The 22,269-nt window shown below is 42.9% G+C and overlaps 1 protein-coding gene across 6 annotated transcripts in view; it reads right to left on the reverse strand.

The window, feature by feature from the left end:
• Nucleotides 1–22,269, reverse strand: part of Ankfn1 (ankyrin repeat and fibronectin type III domain containing 1) — a 407,382-nt gene that overhangs the window by 130,309 nt on the left and 254,804 nt on the right. For all 6 annotated transcript variants that reach the window (XM_031350944.1, XM_031350945.1, XM_031350941.1 and 3 more), the window contains 2 exons: nt 19,728–19,929; nt 16,088–16,298 (listed from right to left, as the gene is read on the reverse strand). In XM_031350944.1, coding sequence (XP_031206804.1) covers nt 16,088–16,298; nt 19,728–19,913 — 397 coding nt within the window. In that variant the 5' untranslated portion in view covers nt 19,914–19,929. The remainder of the gene's footprint in view (nt 1–16,087; nt 16,299–19,727; nt 19,930–22,269) is intronic.

Below are 22,269 nucleotides of genomic sequence, written 5' to 3' on the forward strand. Positions count from 1 at the left end.
TTTTCTTCTTTCTCTTTAGAGTTGCTGCTCGGAACACCCGGGACTGTGTTCTCCTGCAGGCTTGGCATGGTTAATGAATGTTGTCGTAGCAGTCAATCATGTACTCGAAATACTGTCATGCTCCCTTTTTTAAAGCCTCAGTCATGAGCCGTGACAGAAAAATAAACAAATAAATATAAAGCCAAAAAAACTCTTTGACTGAGCAGCTACACTGTGCAGAATCCCCCCGGGAAGGCTAAAGGAGGCCAGAATAAATGATAATGTAAGTGCTGGGTTGTAGTGAGGCTGTGGTGGTGGTGTATGAATAGGGAGGTACTGGGGGGTGCACATACACACACACATACACGAGCACACACTCCAGTGGAAAAATTGGCAATATTAGTAGCCTCAAGGTGCAATTTCCTGGAGCAGTTAGGACTGACAGGCCAGTGCTAAATGCTGTTAATTTAACTAACTTCAGATTAATGGTAGAGCCTGCTATGACTGAAGCCCTCAAACACAGTCTCATTATAGGCTTGCTGGGAAGGCCCTAAATATAGGCATTGACAGTTTAAAACAAATTCGTATACATTTGTGTATTTTTAGACATGGTTAGGCGTCAGAGTTTGTGTCAGAGTTTTCAAGTTGATTAATTGACCCAGTAACTGCACCCTCTCCCCGCTGCCCCCTCCTCCTTCCACTCCAAATTACAGAGAAAATGGGGGAATTGTCCTTGTTAAGTTATTCAGTGGGTCTTTTATTGTAAGCCCGATGTTTGAATTGCATGCATGCGTCAACACTTGGGTGATAGGCACATGATTTATAAAAATAAATTTTTCTAATACTATGAAATCCCCACTATTAATTTTTTATATCCACAACCGTTATTACGGGTGGGAATCCCAGGTGGCATTTCAGATGGACAGCTTCTCTTGAGGTCTGTGCCTGGCTCTCTCTCTTCCCCCCAACCCCCAACGTTTTTTTCCTGCATTCCCTGGTGTAATACTTTTTAGCCCTGCACCCTCTGATCCTCCTAGGCTTCAGCCCTCTTCCTCACTAGAAGCAGTTTTGCCCTTTCAGAGTCTACCAAGAGAACACTTTAAGCCTTCACAGTCAAGTGCACGGTCCAGGAGGGGCTACAGCCCAGTGCTCTGGCAAAGTGGGACGGTTCTGCCAGAGATAGCGGGTAGGGTAGGAATTGGAAGGCATCTCTGGAACCATGGTATTCCAGTATCTGTGTTTTTCTAGAACATTGGTGTCTACGAGCATAATTGAGTGAAAGCAAATTGTTTAGATACAGAGTTGTGTTTATTATGGAGGAGAATGGGGGGGGGAGGAGGGAAGCCCTAAAAACTTGAGATTTGTTTTATTTGAAAAAGAGAAAGTATTCTAAAATCCCCCCTCCCCCAGGCTCAATCCCAGGTGTCCCCAAGACTGCGCTCACTGGCCTCCGTTGTTACAGGTAATTATGTGGACAAATCTCAAAGGCACGAGGCTGAGCCTCTGTTCTCTAACCATCTCACCAGGCAAATCTTTATATTTTTTTTCCTATGGATTTTTTAATAGCTTAATAAAACACTCTTTTGAAAGCATTTTTTTTTCTTTTTTTGCTACCAAACCAGCTGACTTATAAAGCAGTCAGGTTTCTGCCTATTATTAATGACCCATTTAACTGCCAATAGCAGCATCTGTTCAGATGAGATAATCAAGCTAACTGGGTTAATTTACTTTAGGCAAAAGCAAGTGAATATGATAATTACGCCGGGCAGGGTAATTTTTATCGTGAGCGGAAGTGTGATACGGTAGGTTTTGACACCCTAGATATTGTTCTGGGAACCTTTTGTTTTTATTTGTTTATTGATTGATTGGTATGGTTTGACCTGAGAATGAGAACATTCTCACTCTCCCTATTATAAAGACGAAGAAGCCGAAACCCAGGGAAGCAGGATTACTTCATCGTGGTCATCTCAACCACCGTCAAGAACTCAGAGAACTCTCACTAAATCAAATGGAATATGAACCAAAGTATTACTGATATGTTGCAGTTTCCCAGTCACTCTTCAGCTTGTAATTGGCACACTCATCTTGGCTGGCTGGTTGGGCGTGGCTGGCAGCGGCGGGATAGCCTGTTTTCTGACCGATCCTTCCTACCTGTCCACTTCTCCCTATCTTGGGTCTCTCCAGTCCTCCTTCACTTCACTGTTTTCTTCTCTAGCCTGGTGTTACTGATCTCTGCAAGCTTTAGCCTTTTCTGTCTCCTGGCAGTCGATCCCTTCTTCAACCCGGGGACTATCCCTCCGAGAGCAGCCATAGCCAGCACAATAGAGGGTCTGTGGGTGTGTGGCAAGCCGTCCGGCTGGGGTAAGACCACTTCACGGCTCCTGAAACAGGCTCCCCGCTATTGTGGTGTTTAATTATCAACAGTTTTTCTACCACCCAGTGCTTCAGAGTGGGAATTTGTTATAAGACCTGCCCAGCTAATTAACTATGAGATGGGGGTTGGGGGCGGGGGTGGGAGGTGGGGCAGGAGCTTGGTGTTGGAAGAATACAATTAGGGTTACTGTTTAAACTCCTGAGATAGTGATGGGGACTGAATAGACTCTGTCAAGTGCTGGAATCTAGCTTAGGAACTGCAGATCCTTAACGATTTCATCATTTTACTCTTAACTCAACAACTTGGGAACTGAGGCCTGGCAGACAATTACATAAACTTTGAAACTATGAATGAGGGCAATGTGCAAGTTAATTTGAATATTTTACAATTTTGTTTTATTCTGTGTCTCTGTGTGGGTATGTGTCTGGAGATACAGCATGCCTTGAAGTTGGAGTTACAGGGCTCTGTGAGCCATGCGATGTCAGCGCTTGGACCTCAACTTAGGTCCTCTGCAGGAGCAATACTCCCCCTTCACCACTGAGCTGTCTCTCCAGCTCCTAATTTTAATTTTTCATAGAGATTTGAGGGAATAATTTATTTGATTTTCTTGAAAATAAAAGAATACATCCCTCTTTAATGGTGATATGGCATTTTGCAATTGAACACACCTTTTTATTGTCAGGTATTTTCTTCTTTCTTGCTCTGCCCTGTAGACCAGGCTCTCCTTCTGCCTCTGCTTCCCAAGTGCTGGGATTAAAGTCATGCACCACCACCACCCAGAAGTTTCCTCTTTCTTATTGATGATCTAAAGAAGACTCTAAGACAGTCGCTTCATCTCACTGATTGAAGGATCCTTATGCTCAGTTTAGCTGTGTCTTCTTACAGCTCCGCCAGCCCTGAGCCCTCTTTGTCTTTCAAGTTCACTCCCTGCAAAGGTAGCTTCCTCATTCCCTAGGCAGCTCTGAATCTGAACAAGTGTCCTTATCTCCAGCAGAAATATGCTTTTTAAAGGGTTGTCTCCATGAATGGAGATAATCCTTGAAGGGAAGCAGTGATCCTAGAGATCATGTGGATGTTCAGTCCCAGGGAGATTCACCTGTCCCTCACTCAGGATGATTTTCTTCTAGTTCCACCTGTTTGCCTGCAAATTTCATGATGTCTCTTTTTTAAAAACAGCCTAGTAATACTCCATTGTGTAAACATACCACATTTTCTTCATCTATTCTTCAGTTGAGGGACGTCTAGACATGCTGGGCCTTTTTAAACAAAACATGATGGATAGTCACTTGAGCCCCAGCCCTGGCATCACTACTGTTCCTCATTCCTCATCCGACTGCTTCTTTTTGCAACCGATACAGTCCCACCTCTTCTAATTGCATTCCCAGACCTCAGCCGCCATGGATATCCACAGGTCACCTTCTTTGCCAACATGGTGGCCACAGCCTGGATAAATTCGGTCCCTTCTGCCTGAGATCTGGCTGTTTGCTTACTGCTGTGGATGATAACCAGTGACCAGATGCTGGGCAGCAGCACCCTCAGTAGAAGAAAAGGTTCACGTGTGTTTTGGCTTCTGGATTCTTGGTTTCTTACTGTGCTGGATAGAAGCATGTAAAACAAATTGTCTTTCTGAGGCAGTTTTGTGTTTTGTCTCTGTGTATATGCCTGGAAGTGTTTATAAAGTTAGAAAATGCTTTTTAGTCTTAAAAAAAAAAAAAGAGCTCTATAGATCTAGTTGATCCACCATGTTAAACACAAGGTTCTTATCTGTAAAACTGGCTTGACAATGATGTCTACCTCACAAACCGTGCTAAGCTAATGATAATCTCCACACAGGTTTTTATTAGTATTACTTCAATTTGATTTTTTTTAGAGACACACATAAAATAAACCCAAATGCTTGTTCTTATGAAATAGCTTGGTATTTTTCCATCAAAAAAATAATCTCCTGTTCCAGATCTTTAAAAAAGAAGTCTTTTCCAGATACTTTTTAGAAACATGACACGCGCATAAAGGTTGTCAAAGTGAACGCTATCTATTATTTCTACAAAGAAAACGAGGTCACTTCGGTATAAACCTTCGCTGAGAGCCAATATCCTCTGGGTAACCAAGAAGGGCAGTTAATAAGATTTATCTTTGCTGATCATAAGTGACAACCTTCGAACAATTCTGCAGCCAAAAGAAGCAAGGCAAGGCATCGTAATGATTAAAGGTTTGAAATTAAAGACACCCTTACAGTAGAGAGGCTCAACAATCAGGCCTGATCTCCTTGCCTTGTTGGGATCCAGAACTCAGAGCCCACTTTGGCTTCTCTTCAGTCTCCAGCTGTGAAGTCTCTAAGTGTGCAGCTGCAGAGGTCGTAGAGATGTAGTGGTCATTTCCTGTTAACTGCCATAGGATGTTCTTCTAGGGCCTATCACACCTGGATGAGGGCCCTGGAGTGTCCCTCTCTGCTGCAGTCCAGAGCATGGCTCTGCAGAGTCTCTGTTACAGAAGTCAGGACTGGTGAATCCTATGTCAATAGGCCCTTCCACCCAGGGATCCCTAAATTCAAAGGGGGAAAAATAAACACTCCACATGTTTTTGCCAGGTTACTTAAGGAATCCAGATCAGGTTTGAGTCTGATGACCCTGTCTACCGAGAATCCTTTTCACACAGTCCACAGCATATAGTCTAAAGCCACATTAGTAGAATTTCTTCATGTTAACATAAAAAAAAGGTGAAATTAGGTTAAAAAAAAAAAGTAGCCAACTCAACAGGTTCAAAGTGTTAATATTTCAGTGTGTAACCAGTGTAAAACTAGATGTGTCCTAGTCATTTGTTTTATACTAATTCTTTGAAAGCCAGTATAAATTTCACATTTCTAATGCTTCTCAATTTAAGCTACATATGTTTTTAAAAGTAAATTTCATTTTAGAGTGAGCTGACAATTTATAAGTGTATGCATTAACAGAGAATGAAATAATTCTGATTTATTAATACAACGTGAAATTGGGTTAATTAGAGCATACACATCACTTGAGAGCTTTACTTTTGGTGATGACAACATTTAAAATTTACTTTCTTAGAAATATGTAAGTGTGCAATATGATTAACTATACAGGAAGCAGATGGAAAACACAGTCCTCTGTTTAAATGAGATTTTGTATCTTCTAGCTCTCACCTCTCCATGTCCTGCCCTCCAGCCCCCGTGACCCCTATTTTCTCTGTTGCTGGGAATTTTCTTTGTTTCAGGTTCCCTGTATAAGTCAGGTCATACGGCACTTGCCTTTTCCAGCCTGGGGTATTTCCCTTGGGATGAGGCTCTCCAATTGCCTTCTTGGGATCACAAAACAGAATTCCCTCTCTCATCAAGGTAAAGCAGTACTTCGTTGTATGTCCAGACCCCATTCCTTTCAACAGTCTAGCTGCTGATGGGTTTCCATTACATGGCTGCCATGGACAGCGCTGCGGTGGATAAGGGAGTTTAGTTGTCTGTCTGACAAACAGTCTAAATCTTTTGGGTAAATACCCAGAAGTGGGATTGTTGGATCATACAATAATACTATTTTTAGTGCTTTTTCTTTTTTTAATGCCAAGTAAGAAATCTGGGATGTCACATATGCTAAGCATGTGCCTTGCCAGTGGGCCACATCCTTAGACCTATTTTTAGTTGTGAGGAAATGCCATATATTTTCCAAATTGTTTATACCAATTTCCATTCCCCACCAACAGCATAAGAGGTCCCCTTTCCACATCTTCACCAGCACTTATTTTTTTTGTTGTCTTTTTAGAAGAGCAGTTCTGACAAGTATAAAATTCCATCTTGCTGTGGTTTTTTTCTTGAATTTCTCTTAGGTTAGTGTTATTGAGTACTTCTTCACATTCCTGTTGGCCAATGTAAGTCTACTTTTGAGTGTGTTTCTGCTCAGGAGCCTTGCCCATTTCTTAACTGCGTTTTTAATTCAAATTCCTTCCATAGTTTGGGCATTGACCCTCTCGGTAGATGTGTGCATACATAGGGCTCTCTCCTTAGATGTGTGCTCACAGACACCTCCGCCCCTGCTTGTTTCTTTTCCGAGTTGGCATTATTATCCAATGGATTTTTAGTTTGACGTTATCCCTGCCCCCACCTTACCTATTTTTTGTCTTTTGTTACTCATGCTTTTGGGGTCAAATCTGAAACATTATTGTCTAGACCAAGATCATGGAGTTTCACCTCTTTGTCTTCATCTGTGAGTTTATAGTTTAGTCGCATATTTAGGACTTTAATACATTGTGAGCTGATCTATATATGGTGTTAAGGTAGGGGTCTGATTCCATTCTCATGCTTTGGGGTATCCAACACCACACTAGTGCTGGGGGGCCCACACTTCCTCCCTTGTAGATACACTCTTGGCCCCTTTGTTAACAAACAGTGGCCTATAAAGTGTGGGCTCATTTTGGAGTTCTCCATTCTGTTCCACCAGCCAATGGACTGGACATATTATACACAGGGTTAACATCTATGTTGCGCATGTCGTTTTACAACAGAGTTCTACAAACTCTTTAAAAAATGTGGTGTTGGGAGAGCCAGTACGTATGATCCATGGGGCTGGTACTGTTTATCTTGCCTCAGAAACTGCGTAGCAGATGGTAAACATTTAAATTCTTTGCCAGAAGCTCCTGGATTTTTTTGAGAATGATACTGAGTGACATTTGGGGTGGGGGTAGTTAGGGGGTGTTTACAACGTGCCAGGACATGAATGAAGTACTTGAAAGGTACCATTCCGATACATCCAATACTGCCCTAGATTAAGAGTGTAGCAGCCAGCCTTCCAGGAAGATCCAATGACCTCTGACTTTTCCAGGCACTCAACATCATTGTTTCAGGATTGATCACAATAACATTAGCCACATCAGTCACATTAGATAGCATTGTGTCACATCGAAGATTAGGTGGCAAAGGACACTTTTTTCCACCTTGGTTGATCTTTCTCACCTTCTGAGAACCTTATCAATTAGGAAAGCCAACTGTCAAGTCATTGGTTGGCCACATGGAGAGGCCCATGTAGCCAGGGATGCAGAGCTTGAGTCAGCTGAGGTTCTGAGTGAGTTATGGGGCAGATCCTGTGACTCAATTCAATAGCCAGGTGATAGCCGTATTACAGATACTCTGAGCATCCATCCCGGCTCCACATTTCTAATCCATAGAATGTGTATAAATGTCATCATTTGCTAAAGTTTTGGGGGTGATTGAAAACCTAGTGATATAGATAATAGCTAACAAAATATTATCTCCATCTTACAGATAAGGCAAGCAAGGCCTGAAAAGGCTAAAGATTTTTCTAACAAAGTATCAAGATATGGAATTTGAAACCAGAACTCCTTGAGTCCAGAAACTTGATTTTTAGCCTGTGCTAAGGATTTGATCTAAAAGCATCCTCTCCAGTGGTTATCTTACATGGTGTGGTGGTGAGTGTGTGCTGATAGAGGTGTCAGAAGGGGGATGCATGGATACCTCCTGAACCAATAACAATGGTAATGTTAGGAGTTAGGGATAATGAGCTAGAGCAGAGACACAAGCACAAAAAGGTATCGATAAAGGCAGTCGAAGGCACTGTAATTCCATCTGTAATATTTTAGGTTGTGAGAGCTTATCCTATGTGGGGTAAGTCTAAAAATTCAAAGCAAAAGCTTGACTCCCAATGGAAAGAAATCCTGCCATTTGCAATAATGTGGATGAGCCTGGAGAAACCAGATGTGAAAGACAAACCACAAGATTATATGTGTATATGTGATGTGAACCTTACAAGGTCCAACTCATGCAATTAGAGAGCAGAAGGTTGTCTGCCAGGCTCTGGAGGCTGAGAGGTGAGATACCATGTATCAAAGGGTGTAAACTTCCAGTTAGAAGTCTAACAAGTTCTGGGGAAATCTATGTGCAACATGAATAATGCCGAATGTGCTAATGAATTTGATTATGGTAATTCCTCTTCGGGGTATACAAATACCAAACCCTTATGCTTTGAAGATAATCACATTTTCCCTGTCAATCAAATATCTCGAAATTAAGAGAAAGAAGCTATTGTTGAAGAGCGGGTGATTGAAACTGAGACTGAAGCCACCTGAGAGTAATTATTTAGAGACATAGACTAGGGTCAAAGGCTCCCCACATTTGGTGAAATCCTTATCTTTAGGTAGAAATATGGATGTTAAGAGGTTGAACATATAGTGGTCGAGATTCAAAGCCTTCAAGCATCTCAACTAGAGTAGTAGACATCCAGGACAAGGTCTCTGTGGCAAGTAGTGTGGCAAGAGAGAAAAGGGAGGTAAGCTCTGAGGAGCAGAGTTGTCAGTCAGAGTGAGGATTTACACCCCTCTTTTAATGAGGCAGATAAGAATAAGTGATTCGCTCAGGAGATCCACTTAGGGCTCATTTTCCCATTATTCTTAATGGCAGTAAATCTTCGTCCTTTGAGAGTTACCTAGTCCGTGGAACAGGGAGGGTGATGACGCTGGGCAGTGCCGTTTTTGGAACAGAAATTGGGTGTCACTAATCAACCAGTCTGGTTTTCTCATGCACGGACTCTGAAGACAATCCCAAAAGTGTTTCGGGCAGTGGCAGCGCTGTTGGAGTGAGCATGGCGTCTCCCAGGAGGGCCCCCCCAGTAAAGACTAACATTGGCTTGGGTTGCAGACTTTCTGCTGCGTTTGTTTACACAAAGCCGGCCTCATTAGTTTATAGTCACACCTCTTAGACACAGCCTGCACCGTTCCCAGCACTAGCACAGACTCCTGGATGAGGGGCACATCCTGTGCTCTGGGGTTGCAGCACAGGGGTCCATACTGTCTGCAAGTGACAGTTGCTCTGTGGTGGCATTGTACGTGAGTCCCTGAATATACGGATTCTGGACAGCACAGGAGGCTTTTAAGGCGTGGGAGGGGCTCACCATACAGTAGTGTGAAGGGATCTGGAGAGACAGGAAGATGCAAGTCAAGGGAAAGAAAAAGAAAGCCTACACTGAGGAGCATCCCACACACAGAGGAGCATTCTGCAGTTTTGCTAATTCATATCATTAGTCAGTGAAAAGTGAAAAAAAAAAAAAAACGAGCCAGGTGCACTGAGGATCAAACTTAGCAACCATGTCTAGAGAATCATAGGAGCAGATACAAGCCAAAATGCCCCAAAGCATAAGTTCCTGGGAAACATACATCATTTCCTCCTACAGATAGAGGTGTCAGAAGATTAAAGTTTCTATTGACGCTTCCTCAGTATGCCTTTGGTACTTGGACCAAAGGATGAGGCCAAAATGCGTGAATGTGACCAGATCTGCACATGGCAAGGATCCTAAGGAGTCAATGTCTTTAGGACCGGTTGTCTTGGCAGACTTTCATGGTAGCAAATGAATGGCAGCCTCAAATAAGGAAGACTCTCACCAATGATGCCTGTATGGCTGTTAGGCTGTGACTAGCGGATGGAACTGGATATGCTAAGTTAGGTAGAGAGAGGGGTTTGGCTGGGGCTTCTATGCACAAGGATAGCGAGGCTTTCTCAAATAGCAGCTGCTCCACAGAGCATGAGTCTTAGCTACTGGAAAGCCATCCTTGCCCAGAGCAAAAGTCCTGTGCTTCCCACACGGTGGTCCCTAGCAGCAGTTCTTCCAGGTTCTGGCCTGTTTCCTAGGATCTTCCAAGCTTGTAGGGAAACTTGTGGGGATGCCCCTTTAGTTAATGGGTGGGGCAGTGGGTGCAAGGGAGTGCTGCAGTAACTCCTCAGGGGTTAGCTGAGTTTGGTTACTCAGAGGCAACTCTGGGCCAAATGTATTCTATGAAAAAATCCCCTCAATAAACAGTTCATACGGCTTTAATTGCGCGCTGTTCTGGGTGCTGTGATCAGATCTGGTGCTGTCCTTCCTACCACCTGCAGTGTGAATCATCATCTCTTTATTCATGGTACCCATGCTGTGTCCATGATCCACCCATTCATTACCCACGAAGGAGCCATCTCCAAGACTCAGATTGACTCCCATGACATTGTAGTGCTTGGGTTAAAAAAAAATAACCTTTATCTGACTTAATAATGTTTCCAGAGATGAGAAGGTGATAATAGTGAATTGTTATATTTTATTACTAGTGTTATTGTTAGTCTCTTATTGAATGTATAGGAGAAACACTGCATGTAATTACATATAGCGTTAAATACAGTGATAGATGTAAACACATAGATGCTGCTATCCACAGTTTTAAGCATCGACTGGTGTCTTGAACATATGCTAATGGTAGACGACTTTATTTTGTGCCACTTGATGAAAGGAGGGAGGAACATAAAACAATTGCTGAATAAAGATAGTGGATTCATCTCCCAGGTAGGCTGGAGAGTCTGCAGTTTTGCATGGCAACTTCAGAGACTTCCCCTATGCAAAGGGAGAAGTACATGATCAAGTGTCAAACGGTGCTAGTAAGAAACACCAGCGTCCTGTTGGCATTCCTTCTACACTGTACCCAAGAGTTACCTGGCTTGCTATAAAAGGGGCTATTTGGCCCCTCCTTGCTTTCTCTGCCCCTTTTCTCTTTCTGATCCCTTCTGCTCTCCCTGACCCTCCCCCTCTCTTTCCATGAGTTCCTGGCTGGCTTCTTCTCTTCTCTTCTCTTCTCTTCTCTTCTCTTCTCTTCTCTTCTCTTCTCTTCTCTTCTCTTCTCTTCTCTTCTCTTCTCCTCCCTTCTCCTCTCATCCCCTCTCCTCTCTTCTCTTTTCTTTCCTTTTCTTCTTTTCTTCTTCTCCTCCCTCCCTCTTTCTCTCTGTTCTTCTCTGTCCTCTCTCTTTCTCTACCTCTACTCCCTTCTCAACTCTTCTTCCCAAGTCCCCTAAATAGTTGTATGGTTGGTACCTGGGGGGGGGTGGTAGGAAGGGATGCCTCAGCATCCTTGGCTTTTTTTTTTTTTTTTTAAATAAAACACAACACATCCAGCTTTGCAATTCATGGTCCATGGCTTTAGAGATAAATACTAAATGCAACCAGGTTGTGGTTCCTGCTAAGACATGGGGCAAATCACAGAAGAATTTCTTCTGAATCATGTTAGTTGGCAAAGCTAAACGGGTCTAGGGCTAGTTTTGAGAAGAATACTCAGAGGAAGGAAAGAAAGGGAATTAAGTGTATCAGAGACCGGACATTCTGCTTTGACATAGTGGGTGGTCACTAGAAAAGCAGATATAGAACCAGGGAGGGAAGAAGTTGATGCTGTGCAACGGTGACATTGTGACACTTAGGTTTAGGTTCAGATCCTGCCTCTTGAGCCCATTAGCTGGGCAATACTAGGCGAGTGATTTGACTTTTCTCATTTCTAGTTTCTTCACAGTCAGATGAGAGAAATACCTTCTGCCTTTCAAGTCAGTGGTGAGGATCAAGTATGACATCAAGTGAGCTGATGTCAGCAAAAGCACTTAGTGTATGTATGTGTGTGTGTGTGTGTGTGTGTGTGAATATGTGCCTGTGTGAGTGAGGGTGCATGGGTGTATGGGAGTGTGTAGTGTGTGTGTGTGTGTGTGTGTGTGTGTGGTGGGGGGGTCAGTAACCTTGGGCTTCATTCTTTGGGTGGTTTCCACCTTATATTTTTGAGAAACCATGTCTCATTGGCCTGGTGCTTATCAAACAGTCTAGGTTGGATGCCAGTGAACCCCAGGGATCTGCCTGTCCATGCCCGCCCCCCCCCCCGCCCCTGGTGCTGAGCCTATAAGCCTGCAGTGTTGCACCTGGCTTTGTTCTGTGAGTTCTTGGAATCAAATCCAGGCCCTGATACATTTTACTGAATGAGCCATCTTCTCAGCCAGCAATAGCATTTTTGCCTATGTAAAGTATCCTAAGAATTTAAGACTTTGTTATGATTTTTCTTCCCTTAGGTCATGCCCTTTCAGCATGGGAGAACTTTGCAGCAGGTGTTTGCCTCTGGTTATAGACAGCAGGCTGCAACTTTCCTCCTGGGAAAGCTCATACTCCTGGACCAGAAGCAATCTTAGTTCTTTTGTACTTGATTTAGAAAGTGAATTTAAAATTCCTGCAAACACTGTGTTCTTCTATCCTGCCTCTACCAAACACAAATGGCTCCCTAGAGCACAGATTGGAACAAATAAATGCACCACAGGATTTCGGCAAATTGCTCGAAAGGAAAGATGCAGGAGCCGCTGATCACAGCTCTCTATGTTGGTTATTCAAAAGACAGTAAGTGTGTATAGAAGGATCCTGAGATTAGCATCCAGTGGATTTGGGTTCATGGTACTGTCATCTGTTTGTTAACTGTGTGGCCTTAGGTCAATGTGCTTGCTGGGTTAATGTGGACTTGACACAGCCATTTGGGAAGAGGGAGTCTCAGTTGAGAAACTTTCCCACCATATTGGCCTGTGGGACATTTTCTTGATTGGTGATGGATGTGGGAGGGTCTAGTTCATCGTGTGGTGTCATCCCTGGGCTGGTGATCCTGGCTGCTATAAAACAAACAAACAAACAAACAAACAAACAGGCTGAGCAAGCCATGGGGAGCAAGCCAGTAAGCAATACTCGTCCATAACTTCTACTTCAGTTCCTACCTCCAGGTTCCTGCCTTGAATTTCTGCCCTGGTTTCCTTCAATAATGGACTACAATGTGGAACTCTTAGCTTAAATAAACTCTTTCTTTGCCAAGTTGCTTCTGGTCTAGATTTTTATCACAGCAGAAGGAACCCTAAATAAGATAATCACTTACCTTTTCATAATCACAAATAAGTCATTTTAAAAACCAAGTTAACAATTTCACACAAAAAGGTTAGTATTAAAATGCAAAAGTAATACATGCAGGGATCTCATGGATACTCAATCGGTATTTCTTGTTTTGCATGTTTGAGTTTGCAGATGTCACTTTGAGTTCTTGGGTGGCCAGAGTAACTTAGGTATCCTATCCCCCAGAGCCTGAGACCTAAGCATTTTATCTTATGGTTTCTCCTTTTGCAACTTTGCCATAACAATGTGGTCATCATCCCAGTGCGAGCAAAGAAAACCCAGCATCTTTAGCATATTTGGTTTGGGTTTGCCCAGATAGTTGGTACTTGAGTTCATCTCTTATGGCTCAGGTTGCCTTGAACTTGCTCTCTAGCCAAGAACAACCATGAACAACTTCTGATCTTTGCATCCCTACCTCCCAAGGGCTAGGATTACAGACACACACTACCACCATGCTCAGTTTCTGTGGTAGGTGCTGAGGATCAAATTCAGGGCTTTGTGCATGCTACACAGGTAGATACTCTGTTAACCACACCACAGCCCCAGCCCAGTACACGAGTGCTCCTATGGAGGCTTAACTATAAATGGAAGGGCTTTGGCACATTGGGACTCTTACAGTTCCACAGGCAAAATGCATACTTCTGTAGTGTCTCAAGTGATGAGGACTAATATTTCATACAGCCTAGGGCACAAGAAGTGGTAACACCCATATGGATAGTCTCCTTGTTCTTATAGATTGGGTTTTAATCTTCACTCTGTGTCCAAACCCTCTAATTCTCTCCCCACGCCCAACCCCCATCTTTTTGAATCTTGAGGACAGACATTATTCCAAATGAGTCAGAAGGCAGCAGAGATCCTACCCAGTCTCAGCCATTCCTCCTCCTCTTCCTCTTCCTCCTCTTCCTCCTCCTCCTTTTTGTCCTCCATCTGAATCTTCAAATTTTGCTGAGAAGGAGTGGCCTCCTACCAGGCAGCTCTTCTGCAGAGCCCCCACCACCTCCTAATCATCATACTCTTTGACATGAGCTTGGCAAGTTTAGATTTTTTTTTTTTGAAATAGTGTCCTGATATGTGTGTCTGTCTCAAGACCTAACTCATTGGGTGGTGGTGGTTTCTGATTTGGCAGCTGAGATGTGTGACTTCTAATCATGTACTAGTTTCCTCTGATCTACAGCATGAGCAAAACTTACAGTTTGGTAAGTTGCCTAGGGAAACTAAAAACCATGGCACTGAGCCACTGTGGTCATTGGATCCGAGAGTTTACTCAAAGCAGAGTGTGAGCTCTGACCTCACGATGCTGAGGATTGAGGGTTTCCTCACTGTAAAGTGCTCACAGTAGCACCTAGCCACACTGTATGTGATTCCATGGTGTGAGAAGTCTAGAAGGGGCAAATCTGTGAAACAGCTGCAGCAACAACAACAAAATGAGTATTGATTTCCCCTGGGGTTGAGGATGTTGAGGATGTCTTTTGTTTGGTTGGTTCTTGGTTTTTGGGTTTTTTGTTTTGTTTTGTTTTGTTTTGTTTTTTGAGACAGGGTTTCTGTGTGTGGCCCTGGCTGTCCTGGAACTCACTCTGTAGACCAGGCTGGCCTCAAACTCAGAAATCCGCCTGTCTCTGACTCTCAAGTGCTGGGATTAAAGGCGTGCGCCACCACTGCCCGGCGAGGACATCTAAGAGTAAGAAGTCAGAGTGTGGGGATTTTATAAGGTGATGAAGTTCTGAAACTCATTGTGGTGATGGTTACCTGACTCTGCATTAAGAAAGGACATTACGTTCTTTAAATGCATGAATTTGATGGCATGTGAATTCTATGTATCTCTTACCTTTCAATCTACAAATCTATCATCTCTACCATCTACTCTATATCACTTACCAATCATCTATCAGTTCTACCATCTGCCAATCGTCTATCCTGTCTATGTATTTGTCTATCTCCTATTACTCTTCTATCTACCTATCTATTATCATCAACTACCATTTATCCATCTACATTATCTCCTGTCTCTTGTCTGCCTAATGTCTATCTCTGGTCAACATTACTGTTATGCTAGTCCCAGTAACTGGCACCAGCTCCATGGACCATCCATTAAAGTAGCCCTTTGACTGATTGTCCCAACTCTACAACTTCCTCCTCTGTCCATTTTTTTTTTCCACAGAGCATCACAGTGGTTCTCCAAAGTAAAAGAGATCTCACAACTGCCTCCCCATCACATTCAGTCTTTAGAGAAAAGCATCTTATCTTCACATGGCTACAGGCCCTGTACTGCCTGGTCTTGGTCACCTCTCTTATTTGCTCTTTCCTGGTACCTCAGCTTCCTTTCTGACCATCTTAGTGCTTGTACTTCCCATTGATTCTTCCCACAATGAACCCCACATCACACAGTTCATTTCTTATATCGCCATCCATCTACACCACATCAGCAATGGCTCTCTTGCCCAATCCTATTGGAAACTGGCCCTTCCTTTATTGACTGCTAGCTACTCATTTGTTTCCTTTTACAACACTTACTGCTATTTGAATTTATGTTGTAATCTATCAATTAATGTGCTTATTGGAAGTCTCTGCCACTAGGATGTAAGTGTCTGGTAAGATTAGGGAGTTCATGTAGTTTGCCACTGCCTTCTTAGACTTGGGACAGTGTGCGCTAGGTACCTGTTGAGTGTCTCAGTAGAGTCCTGGCATTGACTATGGATACAGAGACACAAACAGTTGTGCATTCGCTTTCTACAAATGCTTCCCAGTTCTGTATTATCATTCGAAGATGCCTTATACCTGAAAGCTTGGATTAAATTCCCAGGAAGGGGAGAGGCTCCTTTTCACTATCATTCATTGTATTTTCATTAGAGAACAAATAAAAGTGCTTAGACTGATAAACACCAACTGATTTTTGCATGAAAGTCTTTGGAAACACAGGAAGGATTTCAGGGTCTGTGCTTAGTCAACCATTCCTGCTCGGCTACTTTGGTGATAGAGACCAAAAGTCTGATGGATGACATGGGGCTTTTACATTGGGTTTACTCACAGTGTGGGCTCTCTTTGGCCCCTGTCCTCAGAAGAATCCTCGCAATGGGCACGTTGTTGGTCATGATGGCGATGTCCAGGGGTGTCAGCCCTTCACTGTTCGGTGTGTTCAGGTCTAGTTCTTCTGGTGTATACTGGTAGAGAAGGAGTTGCACAGCGTCTAGGTCCTGCTGCTCAACGGCCTCAAACATGGCCTCGTTGCCCTGGAAGTTCTGGAGAGGAAGGAAAGCAGGTTGACACGATGTCCCAGCCAGTATCTCAAGGCTTTGGAGATTGTCTCAAGGGTTGCACAAACACAAGTGGGTGATTACAGAACTATCATTTATCATGTGGCCTTCAAAGTCAGCACTCTGGTGGCCTGTCCGTCCATGATTTCTAACAGACACAATGAATATGATAGGATGATACAGTGTTGTGTTGTATGGCCCAGTCTTTAAGTTGGCGAGAAGGTCAGCTCCCTGTTGCCAGTCTGCTGCTGAGGGAAGACTACTTGCTAGGTTAATAAGAGATGTTCTTTTTTTTTTTTTTTTTTAGATAGTTTCTTTATTTACATGTAAATTTCTCCTTTCCCAGTTTCCCCTACAAACAAACAAACAAACAAACAAAAACAACAAGAACAAACCCCTGTTGCCTCCCTCCTCCCCATGCCTGCCACCCCACCCTCTCCCACTTATTGGCCCTGGCATTCCCCTACACTGGGGCACAGAACCTTCACAGGGCCGAGGTCCACTCCTCCCATTGATGATCGAATTTGCAATCCTCTACTATACACATGCTGCCAGAACAATCAGACCCACCATGTGCAGTCCTTGGTTGGTGGCTGAGACCTTGGGAGCTCTGAGGGTACTAGTTAGAACACATCCCAACAATAAGAGATGTTCTTAAACACTGGATTAAGCCAACCTATTTCTTTGTTTGCTGTAGCACCTCTCAGAGCCTTTAATCATGTTAATATGTATTTTATTGTATTTCACTTTACCTTTGCAGTAATGTGCTGCAGAGTGCAGCAGGAGGAACACAGGCATAGATAATGTGCGGACAGGTGGTTTTAATTATGACTACTTTGTATCCATACTTTACTTGGATTCTTTCTCTCAACTTTTTTCCTCCTTCTCCATCCTCAGGTGTTATCTCTTATCTTAACAGCTAGTTTTGGTCTCATCAGCCCAGACTCTATACTGTTAGGAGAGTAGTCTTCCTAAAATATAGACATCGCTTGTCAATTCCCTACATTGCCTGTAGACTCCTGATGCCTATATTTGTAGGTCTAGTTTAGTACTATTAATTACTAGCATCAGTTTCACTGGGCTAAGAAATGCCCAGATGATTACTGAACCACACCTTTGGATGTGTCTTTCACGGTGTTTCTACAGACAATTAGATCGGCAAGGGTTCCCGATCTAGTCAATGGATTAAATCTTTGATGGATTTTTAATGTGGTAGCTTTATTGGGAGGCAGTGAAGGGGTGGAGGTGGGGCCCAGTTGGAGGAAGCAGGTCACTGGGAGCATGTCATTGGTCACTGGGCATATGTGTTGCTTAGGTCTCTTTCTGTATACCCTTCTGTTTCCCATCCACCAAGGACTAAAGAGGAGCCTTTGCCGTACATCGGTGCCAAGTCCAGGAGGCCAAGTGGCTATAGACTCTAAGCCATAACTCCAAATGAAGCCTTCCTCCCTTAGGCTGTCACTGCCAAGCGGTTTTGTCACATTCACAATAAAACTCATTAATACATAGCCTGGCCACTACAATCCCACACTGTTTTAGCTCAGACTCCTGACTATCCCATATATTTTTAAGCTGAGGGGAGGGGTTGAAGTAGTTTTCCCAGGAGAGCTACAGTGGCAAGTGGCTAATTGTTTAAGAGGATCAGGATTCAAATATTTATAAAATATAAATCATATATAGAAAAAAAAACATGGACAATATGACTGGAAACGTTTTCTTAAAGAATAACAATAAACAGGAAAGATCTCTGGGATATTCACAAATGCTAATTTTCTGTAGCTCGCCAGGGAAGAGGGAGACATATCCTACTTTAATATTTATGTGTTATTTCTCTAAGAATTGCTTTGTCTTTAGAGATGTTGGAATGCTATTGGCCTTGACCTAGTGCTGGGATCTGATTAATATGTGGAAGATCGTCAGTGACCAAATGTTTAGGCAGGAAGATTTTATTTTTAGCCTCATCAAAAATTGATTTTCCCTATGCAAGACTTGCCAGTCAATTTGGGCTGAGCATAGACCAGGCATAGGAACCTGGGGAAAATACAAGGCGATTATGCAAATGCTTGTTTTGACAACAGGGACCCAGAGGAGAAGGCTGTTTTGGTATGCTGGTCTCTTGCTGCAAGACACTGTTCTGAACAGAATCGTGGTTTTTCTACAGTCTGCCAAACCGAACGGCCTCTGATGCTTACCAAACTAAGCCCTCCCAGAAGATGGGTGTGAAATAAGAAAACCATATTAGAAAACAAATGAATCCAAGATAAAAATGTCTCCCTGTCTCCAGTGTGCATTTATTTATGATTCTTAGTGTCTCTAATTTCTCGTCTGCCAGGTTTATTATCCCAATTAAGTTATTTCCTCATGTGAACTCTGACTTGGCTTCATTCTGGGAAGGCCAGGCCTTGCTTCTGCTCTTATCTCAAACGGAGCCCTTAGCTCCTTGCAAAAGTAATCTTGTTGCTCATGTGAATAGCTGCCTGCCTCTTTGAGCACAGCCAGTGTAGTCTACTGCGTAAGCTGCCCGCTATGACCTCATTGCCGTGACAGCTATCCAGGGCAGGTGATTTAGCAACAGGAAGATATTTAGTTTTCCTGATGGACTGATACACTTTTCATGATGCACTAATGGGAGTGTGTGTGTCATACCTGATTGTCTTCCCTGGTCTGCCTTGACTGCCTGGGAACGCAAAGGTGAATGCAATGCTGCATTTCATGGAGTATATTTGGTTTTCTACCTATTTTCTTTTGCTGGCTTTTTCTTTTCTGGCCTCTCTCCATTATATAATAAATAGAATTCTATGCCTGGGTTCTATTTTGAATGCCCCTGAAAAGTATGTGAAATATATATATATATATATATATATATATATATATATACATACATATATGTGTGTGGGGGGGCATATATATTAGAACCCTATAAATGATTTTAATACTATTATTTAAATGAGCACCGGTGCTCCCAGAACATCCATTTAATCTGAAAGATTCCATACTTGTCAAACTGAGCGCATGTGTGTTCGCGTATGTGAGCGGGAGCAAGCATTACTAGAGCCTTGAATTGAACCCAGGACCTTATGCATCCTAGGCAAGCAACCTGCCCCTAAGTCCATACCTCTATGCTCTCAAGCTGAATATTTTGGAGATTTATTTGGTCTGGTGCCGAAAGAATATTAGGGAAAAAAATTAAGAAAAGAAAGGGGGGAAGGTATTCCATTCATCCAAATGTAGTGTAATATCACACTATCACACACACACACACACACACACACACACCACACACAAACACACACACACACACACACACACACACACACATGCTTCCTGTCTTGGTGGACTTTATGTGTAAAAATGAAACATTCAGTAAATTGTTGAACCACAGAGCTGACATGACAGTAGAAAGAGTTCTATTACCACGGAGGTCTTTCTGAGACTCAGCCGATCGGTTCTGGTTCTAAAGTAGGCCTCGTCAAAGGACGAGTGGCTGCCCTTCAGCTTCTCCGAGAGGTTCCTGTACAGTCTCTTGGCAGCATTGGGCGACGATGGAGCACTGTGTTTTTTTGACTGGGAAAGATATAAATTCTGCATTTGCTGGGTCATTTTCGAGCAGTAGTTCCTAGGAGGAGGAAAAGAGCAAGCGTGATGATTACACACTACAGAGAACTCCACCACCTCCATGAACCATCTGGAAATCTTAGCTCCAAATGTGACATTCCAGCCGGGAAGGCCTGCAGAGGTCACCAACCCCAGCTCCTTCCTGCTTTAGAGGAAGCAGGAAACCCTGGGGAAGGAAGCAGCGTATCTCTGGCCTCGGAGCTGATTGGAGGCAAGAAGGAAATGAGAACCCTATTTTCTGTACAAAGTATCCATTTACACACAAAAGCTTAAAACCCTTGGTATCAATCACAACGTTGTATCTAGGGTGTGTGTATAAGCTTGGCCGTATGCAATTGAGGCTACTTTTAAAACCTCCCTCTTTCTAGATGCTGAGCTCTACTGCATGGATAAGAAAGTGTGGTTCTTCTTTGCAACCCCCGCCCCCACCCATTCTTGGAGTAACAATCAATTGTGTCCACTTGATTAACCACCCAGTGTGCTCTATAGTTTCTCTAGGGCTGACTGACCCTGCTTCCCTTGGATACTCTGGGTGGGAGCCATCTATTCTTGACTAATTTTCTTCAAGTAGCATTTGACCATAGCTCCTAAAATCTCTAGTACCCTCACCCCCACCCTCTTCAAGTCACACCTGAAGTCAATTTCTGGGTAGTCAAGGGTATCATTTCAAAATCTACCCATCATATTAATTCGGGTATTGCTATAGAAGTCTGGAAGCTAGAAAGTCTGTGGTTGCCTGGGGTATGGTTGTATCAGTTAGATAAGTATAAAAATGGAATTGCTAGCCTGTACACTGTGTGCAAAGTATGTTCTGCTCCCTGAAGATCCTGGGGCATTGGCTCCTGACCTTTCTAAAAAACAAAACACTACCACCTTCTGTCACATTTTGAATGACATCTTCCACTTGGGCTGCTAATACCAACTTCTCTGGATTGGTGTTCTCTCCAACAAACAGAATGGCACTTAAATGTCCTTAGGCGCCTTTTCAAACTAACTTGCAACTTCTTCCAAGACAGAAAGATGGCTGAACCCGATTTAGGCTTAGTCATGCCCATCAGCTCCTACCCAGACTTCTCTGGGTAGATGGACTTAGACTAGATAGGTGTCGCATGGCATTGCCAGTGAGGGCAGTTGTATATACCTTTAGTAACATTTTAATTGTCTTTAAAGCAGAATACTTAGGTGATTTATCACCTTTCCTCTCCAATCTACTGATTCTTATCTTTGACTCAATAGCAGCTATAGGGGTTTCTTTAATATGTCTTTCCATAAAGCTCCAGATTCATAGGCAGGCTATCACATGGGGATTGCTTTAACCTCTTTATTTCTGCCTTCTGTCTCCAGCCTCTCCTTCAGCACTAACACCCTAGTTCAAGCCATCTGTCTTGTCTACATCATTATCCTTCCCAAAATAACTCTACATTCTTTTGTATCTCCCACAATGCCCAGGAGTCCCGTAAATAAATTCCTGTCATTTGATCAAATTCCAGCTACTTGCCCTCTAACTGATGACACCTACCCACATGTCCCCCTTTGTCCTTGCTCATCTCCCATCTGTTCCCTTCTGTCAATGTAGGATGACTTTCTCTGTCTTTCTGTCTTCTGCCCCATGCTCCCCAGCTGTCTCTTCCTTCCAGGCTTTTCTTCAGTGTGTTTCCACTCTTTGAGCTTTCTTCCATCTTTATGTTTCCTTTTTTTCCTTGATATTTTAAATATCAAGGGGGGGACAAATTTCTCTTGTCTATCCTTATGATTAAGAATGTCTCCGCCAACTAACTATGCTCTTGTTTCTCACTCTTCTGCAAGGGGCAACCTTTGGAATTGGATAGACTCATGCTTGACTGATGATATTGCTATCTACAGCATATGTGGGTTCGGGTGCCTAATTTCAATGCTCTGATCTTATTTGTCATATGTAAATAGACAACAGAACATTGGGTAAAAAGTTGTGAAGATTAAATTGGTGAAGAAATGAAATTGCTATCTCTTTTGATGCACTGTAGCCCAGAAATGAATAGCAGCAACTATTAAGTTACCCCGTCTTTTTTGCAAAACCACAGACCCCAAGATCTAGAATCATCACTCATCTTTCTTACAGGCTTTTAACATGGATTTATGGTTAATTTTTTGTACTTTGATTTTTTAAAAATCTTGATAGAAAAATACAAAGGTAGCTATTTTGTTTTATGCTTTATAGTAACATGTACAAAATTGGAAATAGAAGGTAGAACTCTCAGGTCTTAAAGAGGAAGGTGAAATAAAGAAAAATCTAACAAAATTGAAAAATTAGACAAAAGGAGTTAGTTATTTAAGGTGGAGAGCTAATCTAGTACATGTATCA

Source organism: Mastomys coucha, unplaced genomic scaffold (assembly GCF_008632895.1).
Source record: "Mastomys coucha isolate ucsf_1 unplaced genomic scaffold, UCSF_Mcou_1 pScaffold5, whole genome shotgun sequence".
NCBI lineage: Eukaryota > Metazoa > Chordata > Mammalia > Rodentia > Muridae > Mastomys > Mastomys coucha.